This window comes from Anticarsia gemmatalis, chromosome 13, assembly GCF_050436995.1.
Source record: "Anticarsia gemmatalis isolate Benzon Research Colony breed Stoneville strain chromosome 13, ilAntGemm2 primary, whole genome shotgun sequence".
Classification (NCBI taxonomy): Eukaryota; Metazoa; Arthropoda; class Insecta; order Lepidoptera; family Erebidae; genus Anticarsia; species Anticarsia gemmatalis.
The window spans coordinates 1,953,553-1,973,186 of record NC_134757.1 but is presented as its reverse complement, the minus strand read 5'-3'; the positions used below and the strand labels follow the sequence as shown (position 1 = coordinate 1,973,186).

At 37.3% G+C, this 19,634-nt stretch overlaps 1 protein-coding gene across 5 annotated transcripts; it reads left to right on the top strand.

Annotated features, from left to right (window-relative positions):
• Nucleotides 1–1,221: 1,221 nt before the first annotated feature.
• Nucleotides 1,222–17,479, top strand: Cdk12 (Cyclin-dependent kinase 12). 5 transcript variants are annotated; one of them, XM_076121868.1, is made up of 20 exons: nucleotides 1,222–1,514; nucleotides 1,994–2,133; nucleotides 2,326–2,821; nucleotides 5,781–5,852; nucleotides 9,347–9,510; nucleotides 9,809–9,950; nucleotides 10,398–10,520; nucleotides 10,968–11,150; nucleotides 11,583–11,703; nucleotides 12,002–12,133; nucleotides 12,389–12,589; nucleotides 12,894–13,058; nucleotides 13,274–13,379; nucleotides 13,568–13,686; nucleotides 13,921–14,040; nucleotides 14,281–14,508; nucleotides 14,895–15,091; nucleotides 15,443–15,647; nucleotides 15,894–16,162; nucleotides 16,857–17,479. In XM_076121868.1, exons 2-20 carry the CDS (start codon nucleotides 2,046–2,048, stop codon nucleotides 17,086–17,088), a joined length of 3,363 nt encoding a protein of 1,120 aa, XP_075977983.1. In that variant the 5' UTR covers nucleotides 1,222–1,514; nucleotides 1,994–2,045; the 3' UTR covers nucleotides 17,089–17,479. The 5 variants fall into 5 exon arrangements, with proteins under 5 accessions (XP_075977983.1, XP_075977980.1, XP_075977981.1 ...); XM_076121865.1 differs by having other exon boundaries at nucleotides 1,994–2,821; XM_076121866.1 differs by lacking the exon at nucleotides 5,781–5,852 and having other exon boundaries at nucleotides 1,223–1,514; nucleotides 1,994–2,821.
• Nucleotides 17,480–19,634: the final 2,155 nt, after the last annotated feature.

The window sequence follows — 19,634 nt, the reverse complement described above, 5'->3', positions numbered from 1 at the left end:
AAATAAAGGATTTTGAACAAATTATAACAATAGGGGATATTATAAAAATCTTATTTGTTAACAGAGTAATTTTCTACTAAAATGTAATATTTTTTATTATAGCAATATTATACAAATATTAACTTCGTTTTACGCAGCTTACTATTCAAGTCTTCAATTTAATATGACTCAATGTTGCCTTTGTTACTACACCGGCAGCTATGAATTTGAAGAATATTAAAAATTCAACATAATTAAATTTTAGGCTTGTCATGTAGTATTGGTTTGGGATTGTAGAAATTTATTAAACGTTTTATTGCAAAGAGTACAGAACGCGGTAGAATGAAATGTTAATATACCGGATATGTGATAGATACAAATACATTACTTATTAATAATTTACTCATATATTTAGACATCAGACTAAGCAATAAAAGTAAATAAATATCGTTGAGTGTTTATGCATTAAAAATTATTTTAATTTGTAAAGTAAAATAGTTTTCAGTGCTTCATTTGCAACTATTTGAATTTAGCGCTGGATTTGGAGATGTCTGTAGTGTTGGACAAACAAATGTTGAGTAATTGAATAAATCGCTCGACTGTAATTTAATGAAATAAAATGAATAGGTATTGTAATAAATTGTGTTTTAACTGCTTTGCTGTAAAGCAAAAATGTCTTTTATAACAACTTTCTACTTATGTTTATCGGTAAGGCGAGTAGGTATATTTATCAACAACGCCTGTTCAATGGCTGTGATTATAGAAAAAGAAGTTTGTAAGGATTATGTTACTGTTAGTTTTCTCTTTTGTATTTGCCTGCCCTTTATTTGTTATGTTTGTATGTTATGCCAATTTACATATTTATCTTCTGTATTTTTTTTTTATCTTGTTAATTATTACTTGTTGCTAAATAACATCATGTATTATGAAATATGCAACGACTGCTTCTATGCAATCGGGTCGAAAAATCTTTTGTTGCGCATGTAGTAGGTACATAAGAATATTTTTTAATACGCGAACGACAAAAAAAAATAAAGAATGGAACCACTTTCGTTTTGGTAAAAGATTCTTAAAGCATTAAGTATATAGATAGTTTCAATTTCTGTGTTCATTAATTGAATGTTACTGTAATCTAATAAAATCTTATTAATAATAAAGCAATCGATCCGATTCGATTCAAACTTCCGGTTACTCGTAATCGAAATACTACACAACTAGGTGTCTGACATAAGTACAACACTACACGATGATGAAAGAAAATGAATGAAAAAAAGCAAATGGCTGACTAAAATCGACGTTCTTAGGCCTAATATAAATCCGATGTAATTACATGAATTATGCGCTCTTCATGATTATGATTAGCGAAATAAGATTATAAAGAGAGTAAAGAACTCAGATCATATTATATTAGCGGCAGAAAGCCTGCTAAAACGCTATAAAATCCAAGAAACTAATACCTTAGCTTACACAATTCGTATTTTATTGCAAAAGTATTTATCGTGCGTGTGACGGACGCACGTCCGTTTATTGCTAAGGTAAGTCCTTTATATTATATTATTGTTGCATGTGCTGTTAATGTGCTGTGATTTGTTTATATTATTTGGATTTAACAAAAATTGCGAATGCTTACGACTGCTTTATTTTTAGATTTTGCAACTTTGTAATTATATTTGTGAGTTACAAATTGGTGTGTGTTGATTTATTTTGTGTCTAAATTCAATTAAATTAACTTGTGTACCTGCACATTTTGCATGTCCTCAGATTTTTTATGCGGGTACAGTCAACCAAAAAAATAATTGCTTGACAACTAATGATTACAATAAGTATAGATATTTACATTATAACTTTGTTGAAGTTTTGTAGGTATGTACTAAACAAGTTATTTTATTTTCTATGTTAAAATGTGTGATAAGATGAACTTTGTACAGTATTCTTATCATTTCTAATTGAGGTTTTATTATTGTATATTTGTGGTGCCACTAGTTATAATAATGAATATAAAATTACATTCCAGTTGAAGTGATGTGAAGTGCCGACACAGGGCGGGGGCTCCGCCCCAGTCAATCATGGAGCGAGGCTACGACAAGAGGCACAGTAAACACCACAAGGAGAAACATAAGAAGCACGGTCACAAGAAGCACAAGTCACATTCAGGTAGTTCCCATGAACAATCTTATGCTACTGTCAATTCTGTCAAGCCACTGGTGGAGTATTCAGATGTCAGTTCAGAGGCACTGTCAGCCCCAGAGGCCGGGGAGATTGACAGCGAAAATAGCTCAATCAGCAGGCATATCGCTGATGACCTCGATCGAACGAGAAAGTCCCATTCCATACGTACATTTGTAGATAACAAGACAATATCTGTGACAACGACGAGTCGCCGAGCCCTCGAGGAGTATGCCATGAGGGACTCCTCAGTAGGGAGGAAGAGACGGATAGATGGCTACATAGAGGCTGAACCAGAGTTTGATGAACATGGAAGATATAAGAAGAAGAAAGAAAAACGTAAGAAGGAAAAGAGGAAGAAGAAGAAGAAATCAAAGAATAGGTCACGGTCAGCGAGTCTGGAGAGTTTATCTCCAGATGATAATGTGCCCGAGGAGGCTCCTGTGCGGGTTCCTAGCCCGCAGAGGTACCACCAAGTGCCTGTGAGTGAGTGGGAGAAGGCATCGTCCCCATTGCGCAATGGGTCTTGCTCGCCAGTGTCGCCGACAACGCCGCCACTGATGCGGCACGAGCTGTCGCCGCGTCACCGACCCTCGCTCCGAGAACCACCACCTCCCATGCATCACAACCCGATGCCTTACTCCCCACACCGGGATAGATCTCCACTGGTTGTTAGGTGAGTTACATTTTATTACTATTTAATTGATAACAGAACTGTTACCTTGACAGCACTATGTAAATCCTCATGTCCATAGAATTTTTTAAACAATTTAAAGATGTTTTTAAGTAGGATCTACTCTTAAAACTCTATAATGATGGTTTGTAAGGTTGATTTAGGTCAGGATGTTGAAATTATTTATATTTTAGATAAGATATAGATTTTGTTATACTTAATAATAACTATCTAAGTACAGTCAGATTAAGTTCACAAATATTTAAATTTATTCCAATCCTATTATAACAGCATTACATCAATGCAATACTTCACCTCATATTCCAAGTTTTGCTAAGTATTTTTCCTTAAATCTTAAGAAAATCTTAGTTTACATACATAATATTTCCTTCACTGGTTGCTAGGAGAGATAACCATAGAAGTTCTTTGCCTGGCAACTACCTATTGATATTATGATACCTACATAACATTTAAGTTATTTTGTGTCTTTATTATTTTTATAAAATTTGAGTCTGTTAATCCCTAATGTAACAACTCAAGTCCATGTTGTTTTTTAAGTGATAGTTTTGTTTTAAATAAATAATTTGAATGAATTTCTGTCCCCACGCTGTATAATCTGCGGTCGTAAAACCAATTTTAAAATAAATTGATTCTTTAGAAGAGTGATAAATATTTAATTTTTGACCTTGTGTAGAGGAAATGTTATTCTGAATTCGGGATATAATCGCATTTATTATATTTTACCGTGCATTTCGCCGAAGTAACTATACGATCGATTGATACTAAGTTAAGCAACGTTAGTCTGATCTTGTGGGAGATCTGACCTAATTTGAAGTAAATTGTATGTACCTGATACAACAGGTGCTTTCGAAACTTATTTTAGCTGATATGACGAGTCAGAATGTAAATAAGGCCAGGGAAGTTTGTAAGGTTCGTAGCGAATGTACTTTGGTCTCTACCTATCCCTGTGGGAACAAGACGTGATAATTATATGTATGTATGTATGTATGTATGTATGTATGACGAGTCAGTGCATCTAGCCTCAAACAGTTATTAGGATAATAAAAACACATTGTTATCAATATTGTTATTCAGAAATGAGATAACGATCGATTATGTGGATTGTTTTTATTTCGTTATAAATAACTGAATCACATGTTACTAAGACCATAATGCCGAATTTATCCCTATTGGAGGTTTAGTACCTGTTATTCCATGACTGTTATAAAAATCGCTCTGGATAACAAGAATGACTAACCCTTGGTTTCTGGGGTACATTTATCGGTAGTTTATCTATTTTTTATATGAGTTTATACGCTATTGAAAAGATAAACTACCGATGCATGTACCTCAGAAACCGGGAGTAAATGTGTTAGTTAATTGTATGTACGTAATTAACTAAGTTCGCGACGTCGCATGCGTGGTGTCTAGGTTTCCTTTCATTCCCGTTCTCGTGGGAATTTTTGATTAATACGACATTCCTACGAATTCTTGCCACTGGCTCTCGGACTTATGTAGTGGGTTTACGAAAGATCTTTTCAAAGATTTCAGGCTACACATTGCGAAATAGTTTTAGCAATTTATCCTTAGAGAAAAGTTTATAAATTACTGTACATATTTATTTTTAAAGTATTTCAAATGGCGTTATATTACTAGATTGGGCCGCGAGAGAGACTTTTTTAAATACAATAGGTGCTGAAAACTTAAAGTTTAAACCGTAGGTAGAACCTAACATAATATATTATTATGATATGACCGAAGGTTTTATTGATATTCCACCCCTAACGGGGTCAAGTAGGGGTTGAAAGTGACGTATCGCTTTAAAGAAGAAGGCTATAGAGGTGTTTACTTAGAAAGTTTCCAATGCATCGAGAGGTTATATCCTGTTATTAGCGTAAACAGCTGTTATCAGCGCCTTATCTTGCATAACTTGCGTCTGATTCATACAAATATAGGTTATGTTGGTACTAGAAACGTCTAATTAATAACTTACTTTATTATGTTGTAATATAACGGCGATAGAAGCTAAGGATAAGCAGAGGTGTTCAATTAGTGCTTTTTGATTAGGTTAACCTAGTTTCTTTTGTTCTACAACATATTATACTAATTGTCTAGGTACATTATCGTTAATTAACTAAAAAATACATGCGAGTAATTACGTGCGCGAGTTTGTAAATATCTGTTTCGTCTTTATGACTATCGGGTCATTTCAGCTATAATTCTCGGTACTGATAGTTTAATAATATCAAAATCACTTTTCACGAACCATCCTTGTCATTTTAACTATCAGTATTCAATGAAAATGATTTTTCTGAGATAAAAGAAAATATTTTAATGACATGTTTTGTTTGAAAACAAAATTGATAAGGCAGCGATAAAAATCTTTACTTTTTTATTATTATCGATTATCATTAACGACGCTATGGTCGTTTCACCAGTACAAAATGATCATTTTGGGGTTAATTTGCTAATAAACTGTTTGCGTAATTATACCTACATATTTGCGCAAAGCTTTCTATGCTATCAACACATTAGGTATCATTTAAACATATTCTTAGCCTTTAAAGATCCATGGAACTGTTTTTCTGTAGCTTCATGTCTCGATGGTCATCCGTGCTTTTTTCTCGGGTAAGCTGACTGCCTCCGTGGCGCAGTGGTTAAGGTCGCCACGCCGCTACCATTCGTTGGGAGGTTGTGGGTTCGACTCCCACACGAGACAATTATTAGTAGAATAAATTGTTTCGGGTCTGGTTTTACATTGTGTCCGTTGTTTGTATGTTTGTAAAAGTCCCCGCGTGGCCAATTTCTTGGTGCGGGAGATGTCTCTCTGTTGCCTTTTGATTAATAGATAACGTTTTGTTCTCCACTCGGGATTTAGTACAGAGATTTGTATAGTTAATATTCTCATACGTCTTCGACTCTTCGCCCATTAGATATTTGTATGTCGTCGTTTTTGAACCAGGTTACACCAGCCGTGGTCGCAACCCGACCGTTCGAATGATTGCACCATAGTGGAAACGACCATCAAACCAAGGTACATAATGCATGGGCGCGATAGTTACCGTGTCGCTATACTCTCTTCATATCTACAGTAATTTAGTAAATATATTACAGCACAGACATAAAGTAACATACATTTTTGAAGACTGACTACGCGGAAAATTATGAATTTTAAATGTATAAATACGACTTAAGAAATTAACTGTCCTGTCGGGCACGAGACTTTTTCTAAAATGAGTGAAGAATTTGGGATTTGCTCAAGTCTGCCTCACTGGCAAGTGTGGTTCATTAATTTAACGTATAGATTGTGGTCAACCTAGTGTCAAAGCCGCCAGAAAGCCTTTGACATAACTTACAAGTGGAGGCTTTGTCTTAAATGCCTTCAATCGTATAATTTATAGAAAACGTATGTTATATCTTGATGTCTATGCTGGAGAGACTAAATGCTGTAAGATTTGAACAGAGTCGTGTATTGGCTGTTGATAGTGGCTTTGCGTAGATTTGTTGTCTGCCGTCGTACTTCTTCCGTCTTCTATTTAGAAATATCTAGATGTTTTTGTTTTGTAGTGATTTTGAGGCTTATTTCGCCGTTTTTTTTTAATACTGCTTACTTGCATGCTTCCCTATAGGGGATTAGTATGTTGTGTATATGATATTTTCATTTTAGTACGCTAGAAATAAGCACGTGTTTAGACTTTTCATAAAAACGCATTTTAAAAAGTACTTGTATGACGATGTGTTTCTTCTTTTCTTTTATTGTATAAAACTCTTCCATTACTGAGTGACTGACTATCTGACTGATGGACAACGCACAGCCGAAACTACTGATCGTAGAAAGTTAAAGTATGGTATGAAGATTCATTAGGAAGTGTAGAGGAGCACTAATAGAGGATTTTTGGAAATTCCACTCCGAAGGGGGTGAAATTCCACGCAGGCAAAGCCGCGGGCAGAAAGCTGATACTGTTATAAAATTACTGTTAGTTGCTTGAAAAATATTATTTACGTTTATTTCGATGTCACATCAATCTTTTATTGTTATCGTCGAAATGTGTGACCTTTCGTAACTGTTCATCAATGTTATGTGGGCTTGACAGCTGCACTCGGTCCATCGATCGACCGTTGCCTTGTCCAATAGAATTATTAACCATATGTGAATCTTTTCATTCATTTATAACTTTACTAGCTGACCCGCGCAACTTCGTTTGCGTGTATCCCGCTACTTCGACAAATACAGTCAACGCACCAACACGTATTGGATACTAATTTTCAATTCACAATAACTTCTCTTTCCCTTAACCGCGTTTAAAATATTAAAATGTTTTTTGGTTTCTGTGACTCTTCTTTGATCGCCCCCCCTATCAGTTTTTGGAAAAAATATTTAAGTAATGTACAGATTTTTTTTTTGTCTTATATGTATAGATCAAAGTCGTAGTACCTACTTTTTAATATTATTTATTTTTTATGTACCGTTTTTTTATATTTTTTGTTTTTTTTTTATGTACTTACCTACTTTTGTTATATACATCTAACTATTATTTTCTTGTTTACTTTTTAAGACGCGCTATTTATAGGGACGCTGCCCCCGCCGCCGCGGCCGGCCCGTACCGTGCCGCAATACTAATATCGTGATATCTCCTAAACTATATGTCTAAATAACACACTGTAAACTGCAGAAATAATCTAAATTAAATGCTCGTGATGATGAACTTACTTATTTTGATAAGGATATATGTATTATTGGTTATATCACCAGTTAAACATCACCCAACGAATTAAATGTTTTTTTAATACAGAAAAGTAGTTTTTGTGACTTAAATAAAAAAGCTGGATATATGTCATCGCGGACTTTTTTGTAGAACTAATAAAGACCAATGTTTTTGCTATACATTGTTCTTACTTGTATCCAACGGTATAAGCGGCGCACGCACAAATGCAATCTTCAATTAGATTTTTTTTCTGACTTCTTGGACATAAATCGCTATAACTCAGCTAATATAGTTTCAATGTATTTCAATTATATATAAAAACCTGTCGGAGAAAATACTCTTTCTATTAGTGAAAACCGCATCAAAATCCGTTGCGTAGTTTTAAAGTTTTATGCATACGAAGGGACTACAGACAAAATGGGCGACTTTGTTTTATACTATGTAGTGATGACCGACGAAATTAGCTTTTTTAGAGTAATTTACTCAAATAATTAGTTTAATTAGGACGTTTTTTTGCAAAAACGCATTAAATGAAGACCTCCAAAAGTAGCCAATTAAATATATTTATATTTTAATTGTCTTATGAGTCATACATCGCGAAGCTAGCAATTTATTGGTCTTTTTATGTATTTTGAGGCTCACTCGACAGGCCATTGACAAGAAAATCCATCAATGTGAACTATAGCCCTCATTTGGAGGTATTTGCTTTGCTATTTAGAACATTTTAGAGACCTAGACTTTTAATTACGCGATAAGCGATGTGTATATTTTTGTTTGGTAAACATGAATGAACAAGATTTTCAAACCGACGTCACTGATCGCCTCTCAACATTTGAGTGCATCTAGCATCTATCTAAAACAAGAACTGGCGTCATAGGCCGTTTAGATTTCCATTACAAGTAGTTATCCTACACGATGCCAGCTTTTGATAAATTTACATACATACACACACATTCAACGTGTTTTACAATTCATGAGGTGCGTTTCTCACATTTACTACGCGATACTTGAATGTTCTCGTGATCTCCGATGATTTCTAATGATGTGGACACTGATAAATTACCGTGGAATGTATGTGAAAAACAATATACAGTTATATGAATGATATACTTATAGCTTAGAGTACGCTGTTGCGAGGTATCCTTTCCGTCGTTTGTTTTTAGTCTTTAAATACTATAGATGTGTTATTTTATTGGCTCTTTTCGTCTTGAAAGTCGCTTTCACTATATTTTTTAAACGCATGCGTATTTTTTATTTTATAACTACATTTTTTAGTTGACAACCTTTCTGAGTAGTGTTTTGATATTAGGTATTATGCATTTTAGATATTTTTTGGTTATTTATTAGCTAACAAGACGAAGTATAGTTCTTTGACGCGATTGAATTGATTCACTCGCATTAGTTGTATTTATGTCTCACGGAGATATTAATCTTTACGACATGACTGATGCCAAACGATTACTCTCTTATATTGCGAATAAAACCGACTTTCGTAGCGTTTAAATCATTTCATTCAACCTAAAATGTTGATCAATATATTAATATTAACCCCGAAAATAACTTCTATAAGTAATCCTTAAACCTAGAACTACACAAAGAGACAATTAATGTAATGCGACATTTGTCGTCGACGTCGGGTTAAGTAGTGCGATATTACCGGACTACGCTCATCGCTACTGGCTTAGATCGCACGATAGCTCTAGGCATGTGGAGCCAATTTGTCAGGCTTTGACATGTCGCCGATGCATGACATGTCTCCCAGTGTATCCGTCGCTAGCTATATGAGGGAGTCTTGATAGACTAATCTTTTTTATCCTTTTAGGCGAAGACAGAAATCGACAACACCGCACACGCCGGTGGCGCCCCCGTACCACGACACGGTGACGATCGACTCGGACAACGATCAGGACTACGAGCGCACCAGGCGAGAGCGAGAGTACTGGCTAGAACAACAGCATCGTGTACAGTCTCCTATCATGGTGTCAGGTGTGTACATGTACTTGGGAAATACTGGAAAGGGTACTGTGAAGACATATTTTTGCTTAACTTTCCACTGGACGGGTTTATCGATCTACTAAGAATTACACCTTTATTGGATTCAAGTTGAACGGTATTTGGTTTTTATACTGCTTAATCTACAGAACATTAAATTTGTGGGCACACAGAACAGTGAGGTAAATCGTAAAGTTGTCCTTACTAAAGCAAGAAGGCACTAAAGTTAACCTGTTTTAGTCTTTTGATTCAGGATATTTTGTTGATCTGTCTAATTTGTCCTTATGTGCAGACTCTCCGGTGCACGAGCCGCGGTCCCGCGAGTACGCGGAGCGGCGGCGGCGCTGTCGCTCGCCGCACCACCGGCGCCGCTCGCGCTCGCGCTCCCGCGGCAAGGACACCCGGCACAAGGACTTCAAGCCCGCCGCGCATCGGTATGTACCTTCAATACACGACTTCTGTCCTTCTTTTTATGATATTATTATGTGCTTCTAACATATCTTGACATCTAAAGCAATAGAATTCAATCTTAAAGGCCGCCCGGTAAAAAATAAGCGTCATCTGTTATTGTCTGCGGTCGCAAAATTCGTATAGTTATGTGGCATTTCCTATTGTTGACACCAAAGCGCTAAACAATACCGCTCACACATACAGTTCCAAGTTTCACAATACTGTTGGTTTTGCTATTTTCTAACCCTTAAATTCTAGTGCCAACAGCAGTAGCAGATCTGTATAGGTCTGTGCAGCTTTCTTCTACTATGTATGCCAGTATCTATCGAGTTTCTCATGTTAACATGCATTTACGATGCATAGTAGCCTGTCCTTATGTACACTCCAGATAAACGTGTCGATACACACTAACATAATCATTATTATTCCAGATCCCACAGTCGCAGTTCTCTAAAGCGTCGTCGCAGCTTGTCGCGGTCCAGGCGGCGCGGCTCCACGGCGTCCCCGCCGCGACACCGCGCTAAACACCCTGAACCGCCGCGGGAACGACACCGGTAAGACATCTATACCTACTACCTATACCACTATCATAATGTAGGACGATAGACGAACTTGTGACTTGACGAACTCATAACTTAGCTCGGTTTCACCACTGCTGCGTCTACTAGCTAGATAAATGGTTTAACAGCTTTTATACATAGCTTTCCTTGTTTACTATACAGATAGTCTATCCATGAGTGGTGAAACAAGCGTTGAAGGCTACACAAATGTTTTATTCACATTTTAACGTTTCGACTGGTTTATACTGACTAACTCGCGTCATCAGTTGCATACTACATTATCGCAGTAAAATATTGGCTAGTTTTAATAAAGTTAAAATTTAACACACGTTAAGTTCATCGAACCACAAGTACTATCGCATTGTCTATAATACCGCTAACTTTAACTCATAGTCACTGTAAATATGCTTACTAACACTCATAATGTCATTTGTGGAAAAGTCGACACAAGGCCAAAAACGCTAAAACACAAGCGACTCAAGCCCAGGGCCAGACACAGGCACAGTCGCACGTGTCACATGCGTCACACGTGTCACATGGGACGCATACGTCGCATACGTCACATGCATCGCATGCGTCACATGCGTCGCATTCGTCACATGTACACGTCCAAAACGGATTGAGGTAAGGTCATATTCATTCTAAAAGCATGTATTAATAAAACATATATCTTCTTTGTACTAAAATCTTCACTCTGCCTAAAAAATGCCTATGTATATAGCCACTACTCTACCTTAAAAATTATATAGCCTAATGAGTACTTTTATTAATACATGCTTGAAATAAGGAGGAGTTATAAAATAGTTTTAAAAATAGTGTGGCAATCTTGCTTTATTCTCAATCTCATACCCCTTTGAAGCGGTACCAATCGGCAAGCGCCAAAGGTGGTCTGCTACGCTTTTGGTATCGCTTCTGATTGTTTTTCACTCCCTATTTATTAAGTTTCTTTAAGTTCTAGACTAGTTATTTTCTAACTCCATACCATCATCCGCTTAGCTATCAATATTCGACCTTATGTCTATGACAGTAATGTATAATATTGTTGTATTGTAACAGTGTGAAGCACGAGTCACCCAGCCCGCCGACGGTGCTGCAGCGCAAGATCGACTTTAAGGAGAAGATCAGTGACACTAGCCTCTTTGCTGAACTAGTCAAGGACAAACATAAAAGAGCTAAGGTAAACATTATCACTATTTTTTTGCACTATAGACTAAAAGAGACATGTACTATTTAGTAGCCTTTCACCAATTTCATTCAGATTTTTCGTGAATATGACAAATTTCTAACAGTTCATTTCATCCTTTGGGAAGTTTGATGTAAAATAATTTTGCATTTTCTCAATTAAGTTGAAGTCTATCTTCAAAATATATTCTAGTTTGAGTTTAGTTTCGATTGTAAAGTAGAGTAAACTGAAGAATAACATTAAACTATGTTTAAAAATAAGGTCTTGCCATTTAATATTCTGTACATTACAGAAGCTACAAGAGATATTAAACCAGAAGGAGGAGGAGTCGCAGGGCGCGACATCTAACGCGACGCCCGCCAACAACCCAGAGATACTCACTATAGACGAACTGTCCAACGCTACGGGAGATAGCTTTATACAGGTAACTTAACAAATTATCAGTATTCCCCGTATTAACAAATATTAGTGCGCGATAGTTTTGGACTTCAGCATAGGCAACTTGTATAAAATAATTAAATCGATCGAACCTCCATTTCGAGTTAATCTTTGTGTCATTATGAATCATCACAAACATCGGATCGTATCGTAGATCTACGTAAGCCATAATATGATTTTTGTTGTATCTCGTACGATGGAAGTTGTATAGGTTAACTATATAAATATGTATGTGTGTCAGACGGCTAAGGAGAACGGCGAGTCGTCGAAGGAGTCTGGCGAGGTGTCGACGGGCGACATCCCCATGCCGGGCGTGTGGAGCCCGGCGCCGCTGCAGCCGCCGCCCGACTTCAGCGCCTTCGAACAGGCCGCCGAGCCGCGCCCCGCTCCCCCGCCACCCCCACCACCTCCTCCGCTGCCGCCTGATGATAACGATCCTGAGGTATTTAATATTATAAGTTGATTTATCTTCCAACCATATCCTTTTTTATTCCAAGAAGTTCCCCTTGCCTAGCAGTGGAAATTGAGACAGTGCTGAGTCTTTTTTTTTATTAATTAGCATAAGCTGTCCTGCGGCAGCTGGTCAAAAACTGTATTAATTATGAAGTAAATGGAACCATTAATATGTATTCGAAGCTAGATGAAATTGTAAGATTGTATTCTGTTACCCTATTGATTATTATTTGATATCGTTTTGTTAGTTGACAACGATAAATAATTTCAAACGTTTGTTTGTTTGTCCGCAGCCCCCGTCCACGACCCCTCCGCCGGCGCCGCCGCCCAGCAACCCGCCGCCGCCGCCCCCGCCCAAGACGTCGGTGGTGGACAGCGTGTACTACAGCAACAACCAGCCGCCCGCGCCGCCTAAACACAAGAATCTTACCAAACTACCCATGCCTCCCAATATACAGGTAACTCTAATATAATTGTCTATATTAATCTTTTGTACAAAAAAAAATGACTTCAGATTCAGAGTCGCGTTTCGCGTCTTATGTTAATTTCTGGAAATAAAGCTTATTATTAATTTTTGTTAACATATTTTCTGCATCGTTACAGTATTTGATTAGTGTTAAGCCGACAGTTTAATAGTTTATGATTTGTGTAACAAAACTATGTCATTCTTCAGGTGGACGATATCAAGCCGTTTGCGAATGAGAGTCCGCTGACGACGCCGCCGACCAGTCCTGTCAAAAAGAAGAAGTCTGGCATCATGAACTTGCCCATGCCACCTGGTAACAGTTATAACATTATAAGTTAAATAAATAAACAAAATACTACTTACAAAAGGCCAGTATTAGTCATTGTATGCTATTAATCATACAGTTTTATATATAAAATTGTATATTTTTTTTATCGACGTGAAAGCGGTCTTCGACAACTTTTTGGTAATAAGTGTTCTGATAAGTGTTGTATGTTCCAGTGATCCCAGGCTCGGAGGAGTTGTCAGGCGACGAGTTGGACGGCTCCACACCGCCGCCCGCCTCGCGCCGCGACCAATACTCACATGTGTTCACTAGAAACGCCAACAGGGATCACAATGTACGTCACACAATCAACATTCAGTTTCAAAATCATTTTATTATACTGCAATCTTGAATCTTGATATCCAAAAATTCTCTTTGAGCTCGAAAAATATTGTTTTACTTGTTGACGTCGGAATTCAAGATGTGTTTGCTTCTGTTTTGTGTCACTGTGGCGTGAAAGTACATACCAATTCTGTTATTTATGCAGTTGTGTTGACACTGCTTTTGAACACGATTGTGTCGTTTCTAGGCTGGTTCCAAGCTGAAAAGGCCGCGTATCTTGAAGCGGCGAGGTTCCAAAGTGATACCTGTAGCGACACCCACACACCACGCCAAAGACTGGGGCGAGAAGTGTGTTGATGGATTCCAGGTAAACACCATATTTAAATCTGCTAATATTTTTCTATAGACAGAACTTAAAGTAAACTTCATTCTGTTGAAATTGTAGTTGGTTTGTTCAGACATGTCTTTGACTTGATTGAAGCATTATGGGATCAATTTAATTTATATTCATTACATTGTTAACTTAGTAAAAACTTTGGCAACCGAGCTAATATATTTTAGAAATAGTATGCGTATTCTCATACTCACTCATAAACCTACATTTCAGGTGATAACTCAAATAGGCGAAGGTACCTACGGTCAAGTATACAAGGCCCGCGACAAGAACACAGGCCAACTGGTGGCTCTGAAGAAAGTCCGGCTTGAGAACGAGAAGGAAGGGTTCCCGATCACCGCCGTGCGAGAGATCAAGATATTACGACAACTTAACCATAAGAATATCGTTAATTTAAGAGAAATTGTCACTGATAAGCAAGACGCCATGGACTTTAGGAAGGTAGGTGGAATTTATGCTATAATTTTAGTTGTATATATTGACCCAAACCAGTAACTTGACATTGTGGAGAACTCCAGCTTTAACTACTTTGTCATTCTGAGTGGAGGCTACCCTAATTCTGTGCCACAAATAACGTTTTGTAACTCATTATCATGAGTACAGCAGCCTATGTTTTCATAGAGGTATTTGATGAATTGTTTACTCTCTACTGTGCAAATTGCAGTGAAATGTGATATTAAACTTGTGTTTACTTGACTGTGTATACTATTCCTATCTCAGAAAAAGTGCTATACAGAATCTTGACAAAGTCTTGCAAACAGCTTATTCATAGGACTTAAAAATAGACCCTAATAACCAATTTTCAAGTGTTTCTCTAAATATTCCAGGACAAAGGTTCATTCTACTTAGTGTTCGAGTACATGGACCACGACCTGATGGGTCTGCTGGAGTCCAAGATGGTGGACTTCACGGAGTCGCACAACGCGTCCATCATGCGCCAACTGTTAGACGGGCTCGCGTACTGCCACCGCAAGAACTTCCTGCATAGGGACATCAAGTGCAGCAATATACTGATGAATAATAAGTGAGTCTGTTGTATTGTATGTTTTTGATATTTATTTATTGATTATGTTATCTGATGTTAAAAATCGGCCGGTACTTTTCAGCTTATTTCGTTTCTGTAAGTTAGTTATTGGTTTTAGTAAGGGGTCTGGTTATTTTGGAATTGGTTTGTTATGTTCAAATGTTTTTCTTTAATCTCGGTAAAAGAACATCCATTATTTGTTCCAAATTTTATATTCAAAGTTTGCAATTCTCATGGCATTCATGTCTAGAATCCATTCTATAAATTGTTTATCTAGCATTGTTCACTCTGTGTTTATAATTTTTTATAAACATAAAAAAAATAATAACGTATATGTATTCAATTTTTCAGGGGAGAGGTAAAGCTGGGTGACTTCGGTCTCGCTCGGCTGTGGTCGGCGGAGGACCGCGCTCGGCCCTACACCAACAAAGTGATCACGCTGTGGTACCGCCCGCCTGAACTGCTGCTCGGCGAGGAGCGCTACGGACCGGCTGTTGACGTCTGGTCCATGGGCTGTATATTAGGAGAGCTTTTCTTGAAGCATCCACTCTTCCAGGTATGATATAACAAGATATATATTACTGATCAAGAAGAGGCTTATTATAAGTAGTTCTAATTTGTTTGTCGTTATTGTTACTTTGGCAATGGCTATTTCTACCCTAGTTTACGTATTTGTGGCCTAGTTGGATTGTCGTCTAGGTTTAATGCCATGTGTTCGTTTTATTACAAGATCTAGATATATTTTTTATCACCATAATGTCTAGCAAACATAACATAGTGATTACCATAACTACGTTTGCAGGCGAACGTGGAGATGATGCAGCTGGAGATGATCTCGCGCGTGTGCGGCACGCCGGTGCCGGGCGTGTGGCCCAACGTGGTGAACCTGCCGCTGTGGCACACGCTGAAGCCCAAGCGCTACCACAAGCGCTGCGTGCGCGAGCAGTTCGCCTTCATGCCGCCCGCCGCGCTCACGCTGCTGGACCGCATGCTGGAGCTGGACCCCGAGCGCCGCGTCACCGCCGACGACGCGCTCAAGAGCCCCTGGCTCAAGAACGTCGTGCCCGACCAGTGAGTACCGCTACTCTATTTATAGTGTACATATTTTTCTCGTCTTTTCCAATAAAGATATAATTACACCAAAGTAGTCGATGTCAGAGGTCCCCAGTAGTTACTGCATGCTGTCTTCAATGTCAGTGCGAATTAGGGAGGATACGACTTCTGTGTTGACTCCGATTTAACCGAATATCATTGTTGTCGTGAAGCATTGTCCTGCACAAGCTAGGCTTACGTCTGCTAGGATTTAGCACAAATGTATCCTCCCTAATTGATATATATTTATGCATGTTCCCTAAATAATGGAATGTATATCTGATTAGTTGAATAAATCTTTTGCAGCCAGCTATATTGATGTTACTGACAAGTAACGAGGCCAAGCTGTATGATATTCAACTTTTTCGACAATTTTACACCTTTTTAACATTTTTTGATACATTTACTGTAAAAGACGATCAAGTTTATCGTTATATTTAATTGATTTAGTAATATAGTGAATAAAATATCTCACAGTTTTTCTCTAACCACTGAGATCTATAATAGGTTGTGCTTTAGTATTCAGGCCAAATAGGAAAGTATATTGTACCTTACTCTAACCTAAAGGACATAGAGTCATAATTTAATTACTGTTATCAGGTAATATGTAAATACTTCTAAATCTGGTTGTAGAGGTGTAGGATGTATGACTAACCCTTGGTGCCACTTGTAGAATGCCAGCGCCGGAGCTGCCCACGTGGCAGGACTGCCACGAGCTGTGGTCCAAGCAGCGGCGACGCCAGCAGCGGGAGCAGGACCAGGCGCAGGGCAAGGGCAAGCCCTACGGCTTCGACGACAAGGACCAGCCCAAGAATGACGGCCAGGACTTCAAGAGCGAGCCTTACAAGTCGGAGGGCTTCAAGCCCACGGAGCCCGCGCAGGAGACCGTCGGACAAGTGAAATAGTATAGACATTACTACACTAAGAGGAAAAAACGGTGCTTACATAATAGACATAAACATAGACACGATAGAGATGCTCTAGACCAATTGACTGTGTGATTTAGAATATTTAGTTGTCTGTGGTGTGTTTGCAAGACGAGTGGTGAGTGCGGGTTCCGTGCGGGACGGTTCGACGTGCCTAGTCTCAAAATTAGCTTCAAATTTTTATCTACCGATAGTTTCTAAGATGAAGGCTGTGTTCTTCGGGAAATTGTAGCACTACGCTATGCTTCTGCACTTCGAATATTCGTTAGTACAAAGGAAGACAACGTGCGTCCGACGAGGGACGGGCGATCGGACGTATGCTCCGAACTAGACTTAGTGGACATATTTTTAATAAATTTACTGCGGAATATTGAATTTGTTTATGTGAAAGTGCGGAACCCTGTAAAGCTATCTAATTTATTGCGTTGAACGTAACGCGTACCAAAATTTATGATAAATAGTTGTAACCAAAGTATCGCATAGCGGTAGTTACCCACGGGACAAGGTGTCAGGCGTCCTAAGCATATGTTTGTAAATAATGTCATTTAGTATAATTTAATTTCTTATCGACAAATAAGAACGGTTTTGTTTATATTCATTTTAGCGAAACGACTTGTTTTAGTGTGTTGATCCTTATTTACAATACTGATATTTAAAGTTGGTAACACTAAATTGTCATTGATTGCTATGTTGAACATATTCGGCACCAGTTGCTCTAATATTCATTCTTTTATATCTTGACAAACTACTTTATTTACTTGACAAACATATAATATCAAAGAGCAATAAATATGTATAATTATATATATAAACGTACATCCGACAGTAGATGCTAGTTAAAATAGTAGTCAACATGTAACGTAAGTGTTGCCAACGAATCGTAATGCAAAATAAAGCATAATAGATTTATACCCAATTCCACTATGAAATAAGACCATGAGAGCCTTGAAACAAATATTTGAAATATAGAAACACTAGTATTCATACCGTACTGCCGTAGAATAGCGCGATGTTTTATACAAGTTGATAATTTCGTTAAACATATATATCGAAATCAACAAGTTATATTGAAAGACTTGTGACAATCAATTACAAATATTATTATAGTAGAATATCATGTAAAAATACATCAAATTAAATAAATGTCCATGTTTTTAAACATATACCACAATAAAATTCAACAAGGTTTTTATAAATCAGCAGTGAGAACACGATATATAGAAGTGATTTAGTCCGGCAATACTGTGATTATGTGTAAAACGGAATTGAGTTGTTTCTGTAAGTTGTTTCGCGTACTTTTATATTTAATGTTAGGTTCTGTTGGGTCCTTAATGTTATGGGGGTTTAGGATTATATGAATAGTTGTGACGGAAAAAAAGAAATATTTTTATGGCACTGGGCATAGTGATATGATTCAAGGTGGCATTTTGCACTGATCTTCAGTACATGTAAAGTCTTTCGGCAAGAATCCAAAGTTTTCTCAACACCCATCAAATTACTGTATAAAAGGAAATTATGCTCATATGTATTGATGTACGCAACTATTCATATAGTTCTTAAATTATATTATAGTATGTCCTATGTAGCAATAATATCGGACCCGACCTAGTTGGCATTTATACGATAGATAAGCCGTGTATGTATATTTTTGAGTTCCGAGCGTCGCCGCGACGTCGCTAGTTAAAAAAATACTAATATATATTATCATGTTGTCTGTTTCACAAAATATATGATTGGATGTAAAAATTAACTTATAACTTAGGGGTTGAGTTATTTTTTAATGTTCGTATGTAAATAGGGTGCGTGTACGATGTGCGTTCTCCAGCACTTTATCTTCCATGAATTAGTTGAATTGTATATAGATAGATACCGTTGATACTTTCCATTGCATTTCATGTGCGATATAGTAGGTCATTGTTGGGGAGAGCGAATAATCACAAACTAGCCTTATAGCAGCCTTAAAAGAATATATTCAATATCATAGTATTTACGCGTATTAAATTTTATATGTAGAGAGATATTTTCCTTGAATAGATCTGTATCCAATAATGTGATGTATATAAAATAACTATAAACTATTTGTATCACCAGGACTTCCCCTCTAGTAGGACTTTACAGAGTAGAAATATAATAAACAAACTATATCTATCTGTTTTGTTGTTGCGACTATATAACTTGTTATAATATTACTGTGCATACTAAATGTATTGAAATTTTGTGATTATTCGCTTTCTTTTATACAAATACCAGTATATTGGACATCGTGGCAGGTCGCTGGCTAAAAGACTATGTTCCCTTGTATTATATTAGTTGTAAGACGCGATGTCTAATCGTGGGAATAATCCGGAGTTTCGGAGATAATCGTCTCAATTTTTTTTATATTGTGTGATAGTGTATTTGGAGTTCATATTTTCATTTTACTTGCCAATTCTTTGACTTAAACGGTTTCGCAAACTAAAAATATGGTTTGTTAAAAGCCTAACAAGCTTCCAAAGTTTTAAATCGAGTAATAAAGACGATAATGT

What these genes read in the sequence shown, in the direction of transcription:
- Cdk12 (XM_076121865.1), top strand. Translation starts at nt 2,046, where the DNA reads ATGGAGCGAGGCTACGACAAGAGGCACAGTAAACACCACAAGGAGAAA. An exon ending in CCATGCCTCCCAATATACAG is followed by an intron (nt 13,059 to 13,273) that starts GTAACTCTAATA and finishes GTCATTCTTCAG; the next exon opens with GTGGACGATATCAAGCCGTT. An exon ending in AATATACTGATGAATAATAA is followed by an intron (nt 15,092 to 15,442) that starts GTGAGTCTGTTG and finishes TCAATTTTTCAG; the next exon opens with GGGAGAGGTAAAGCTGGGTG.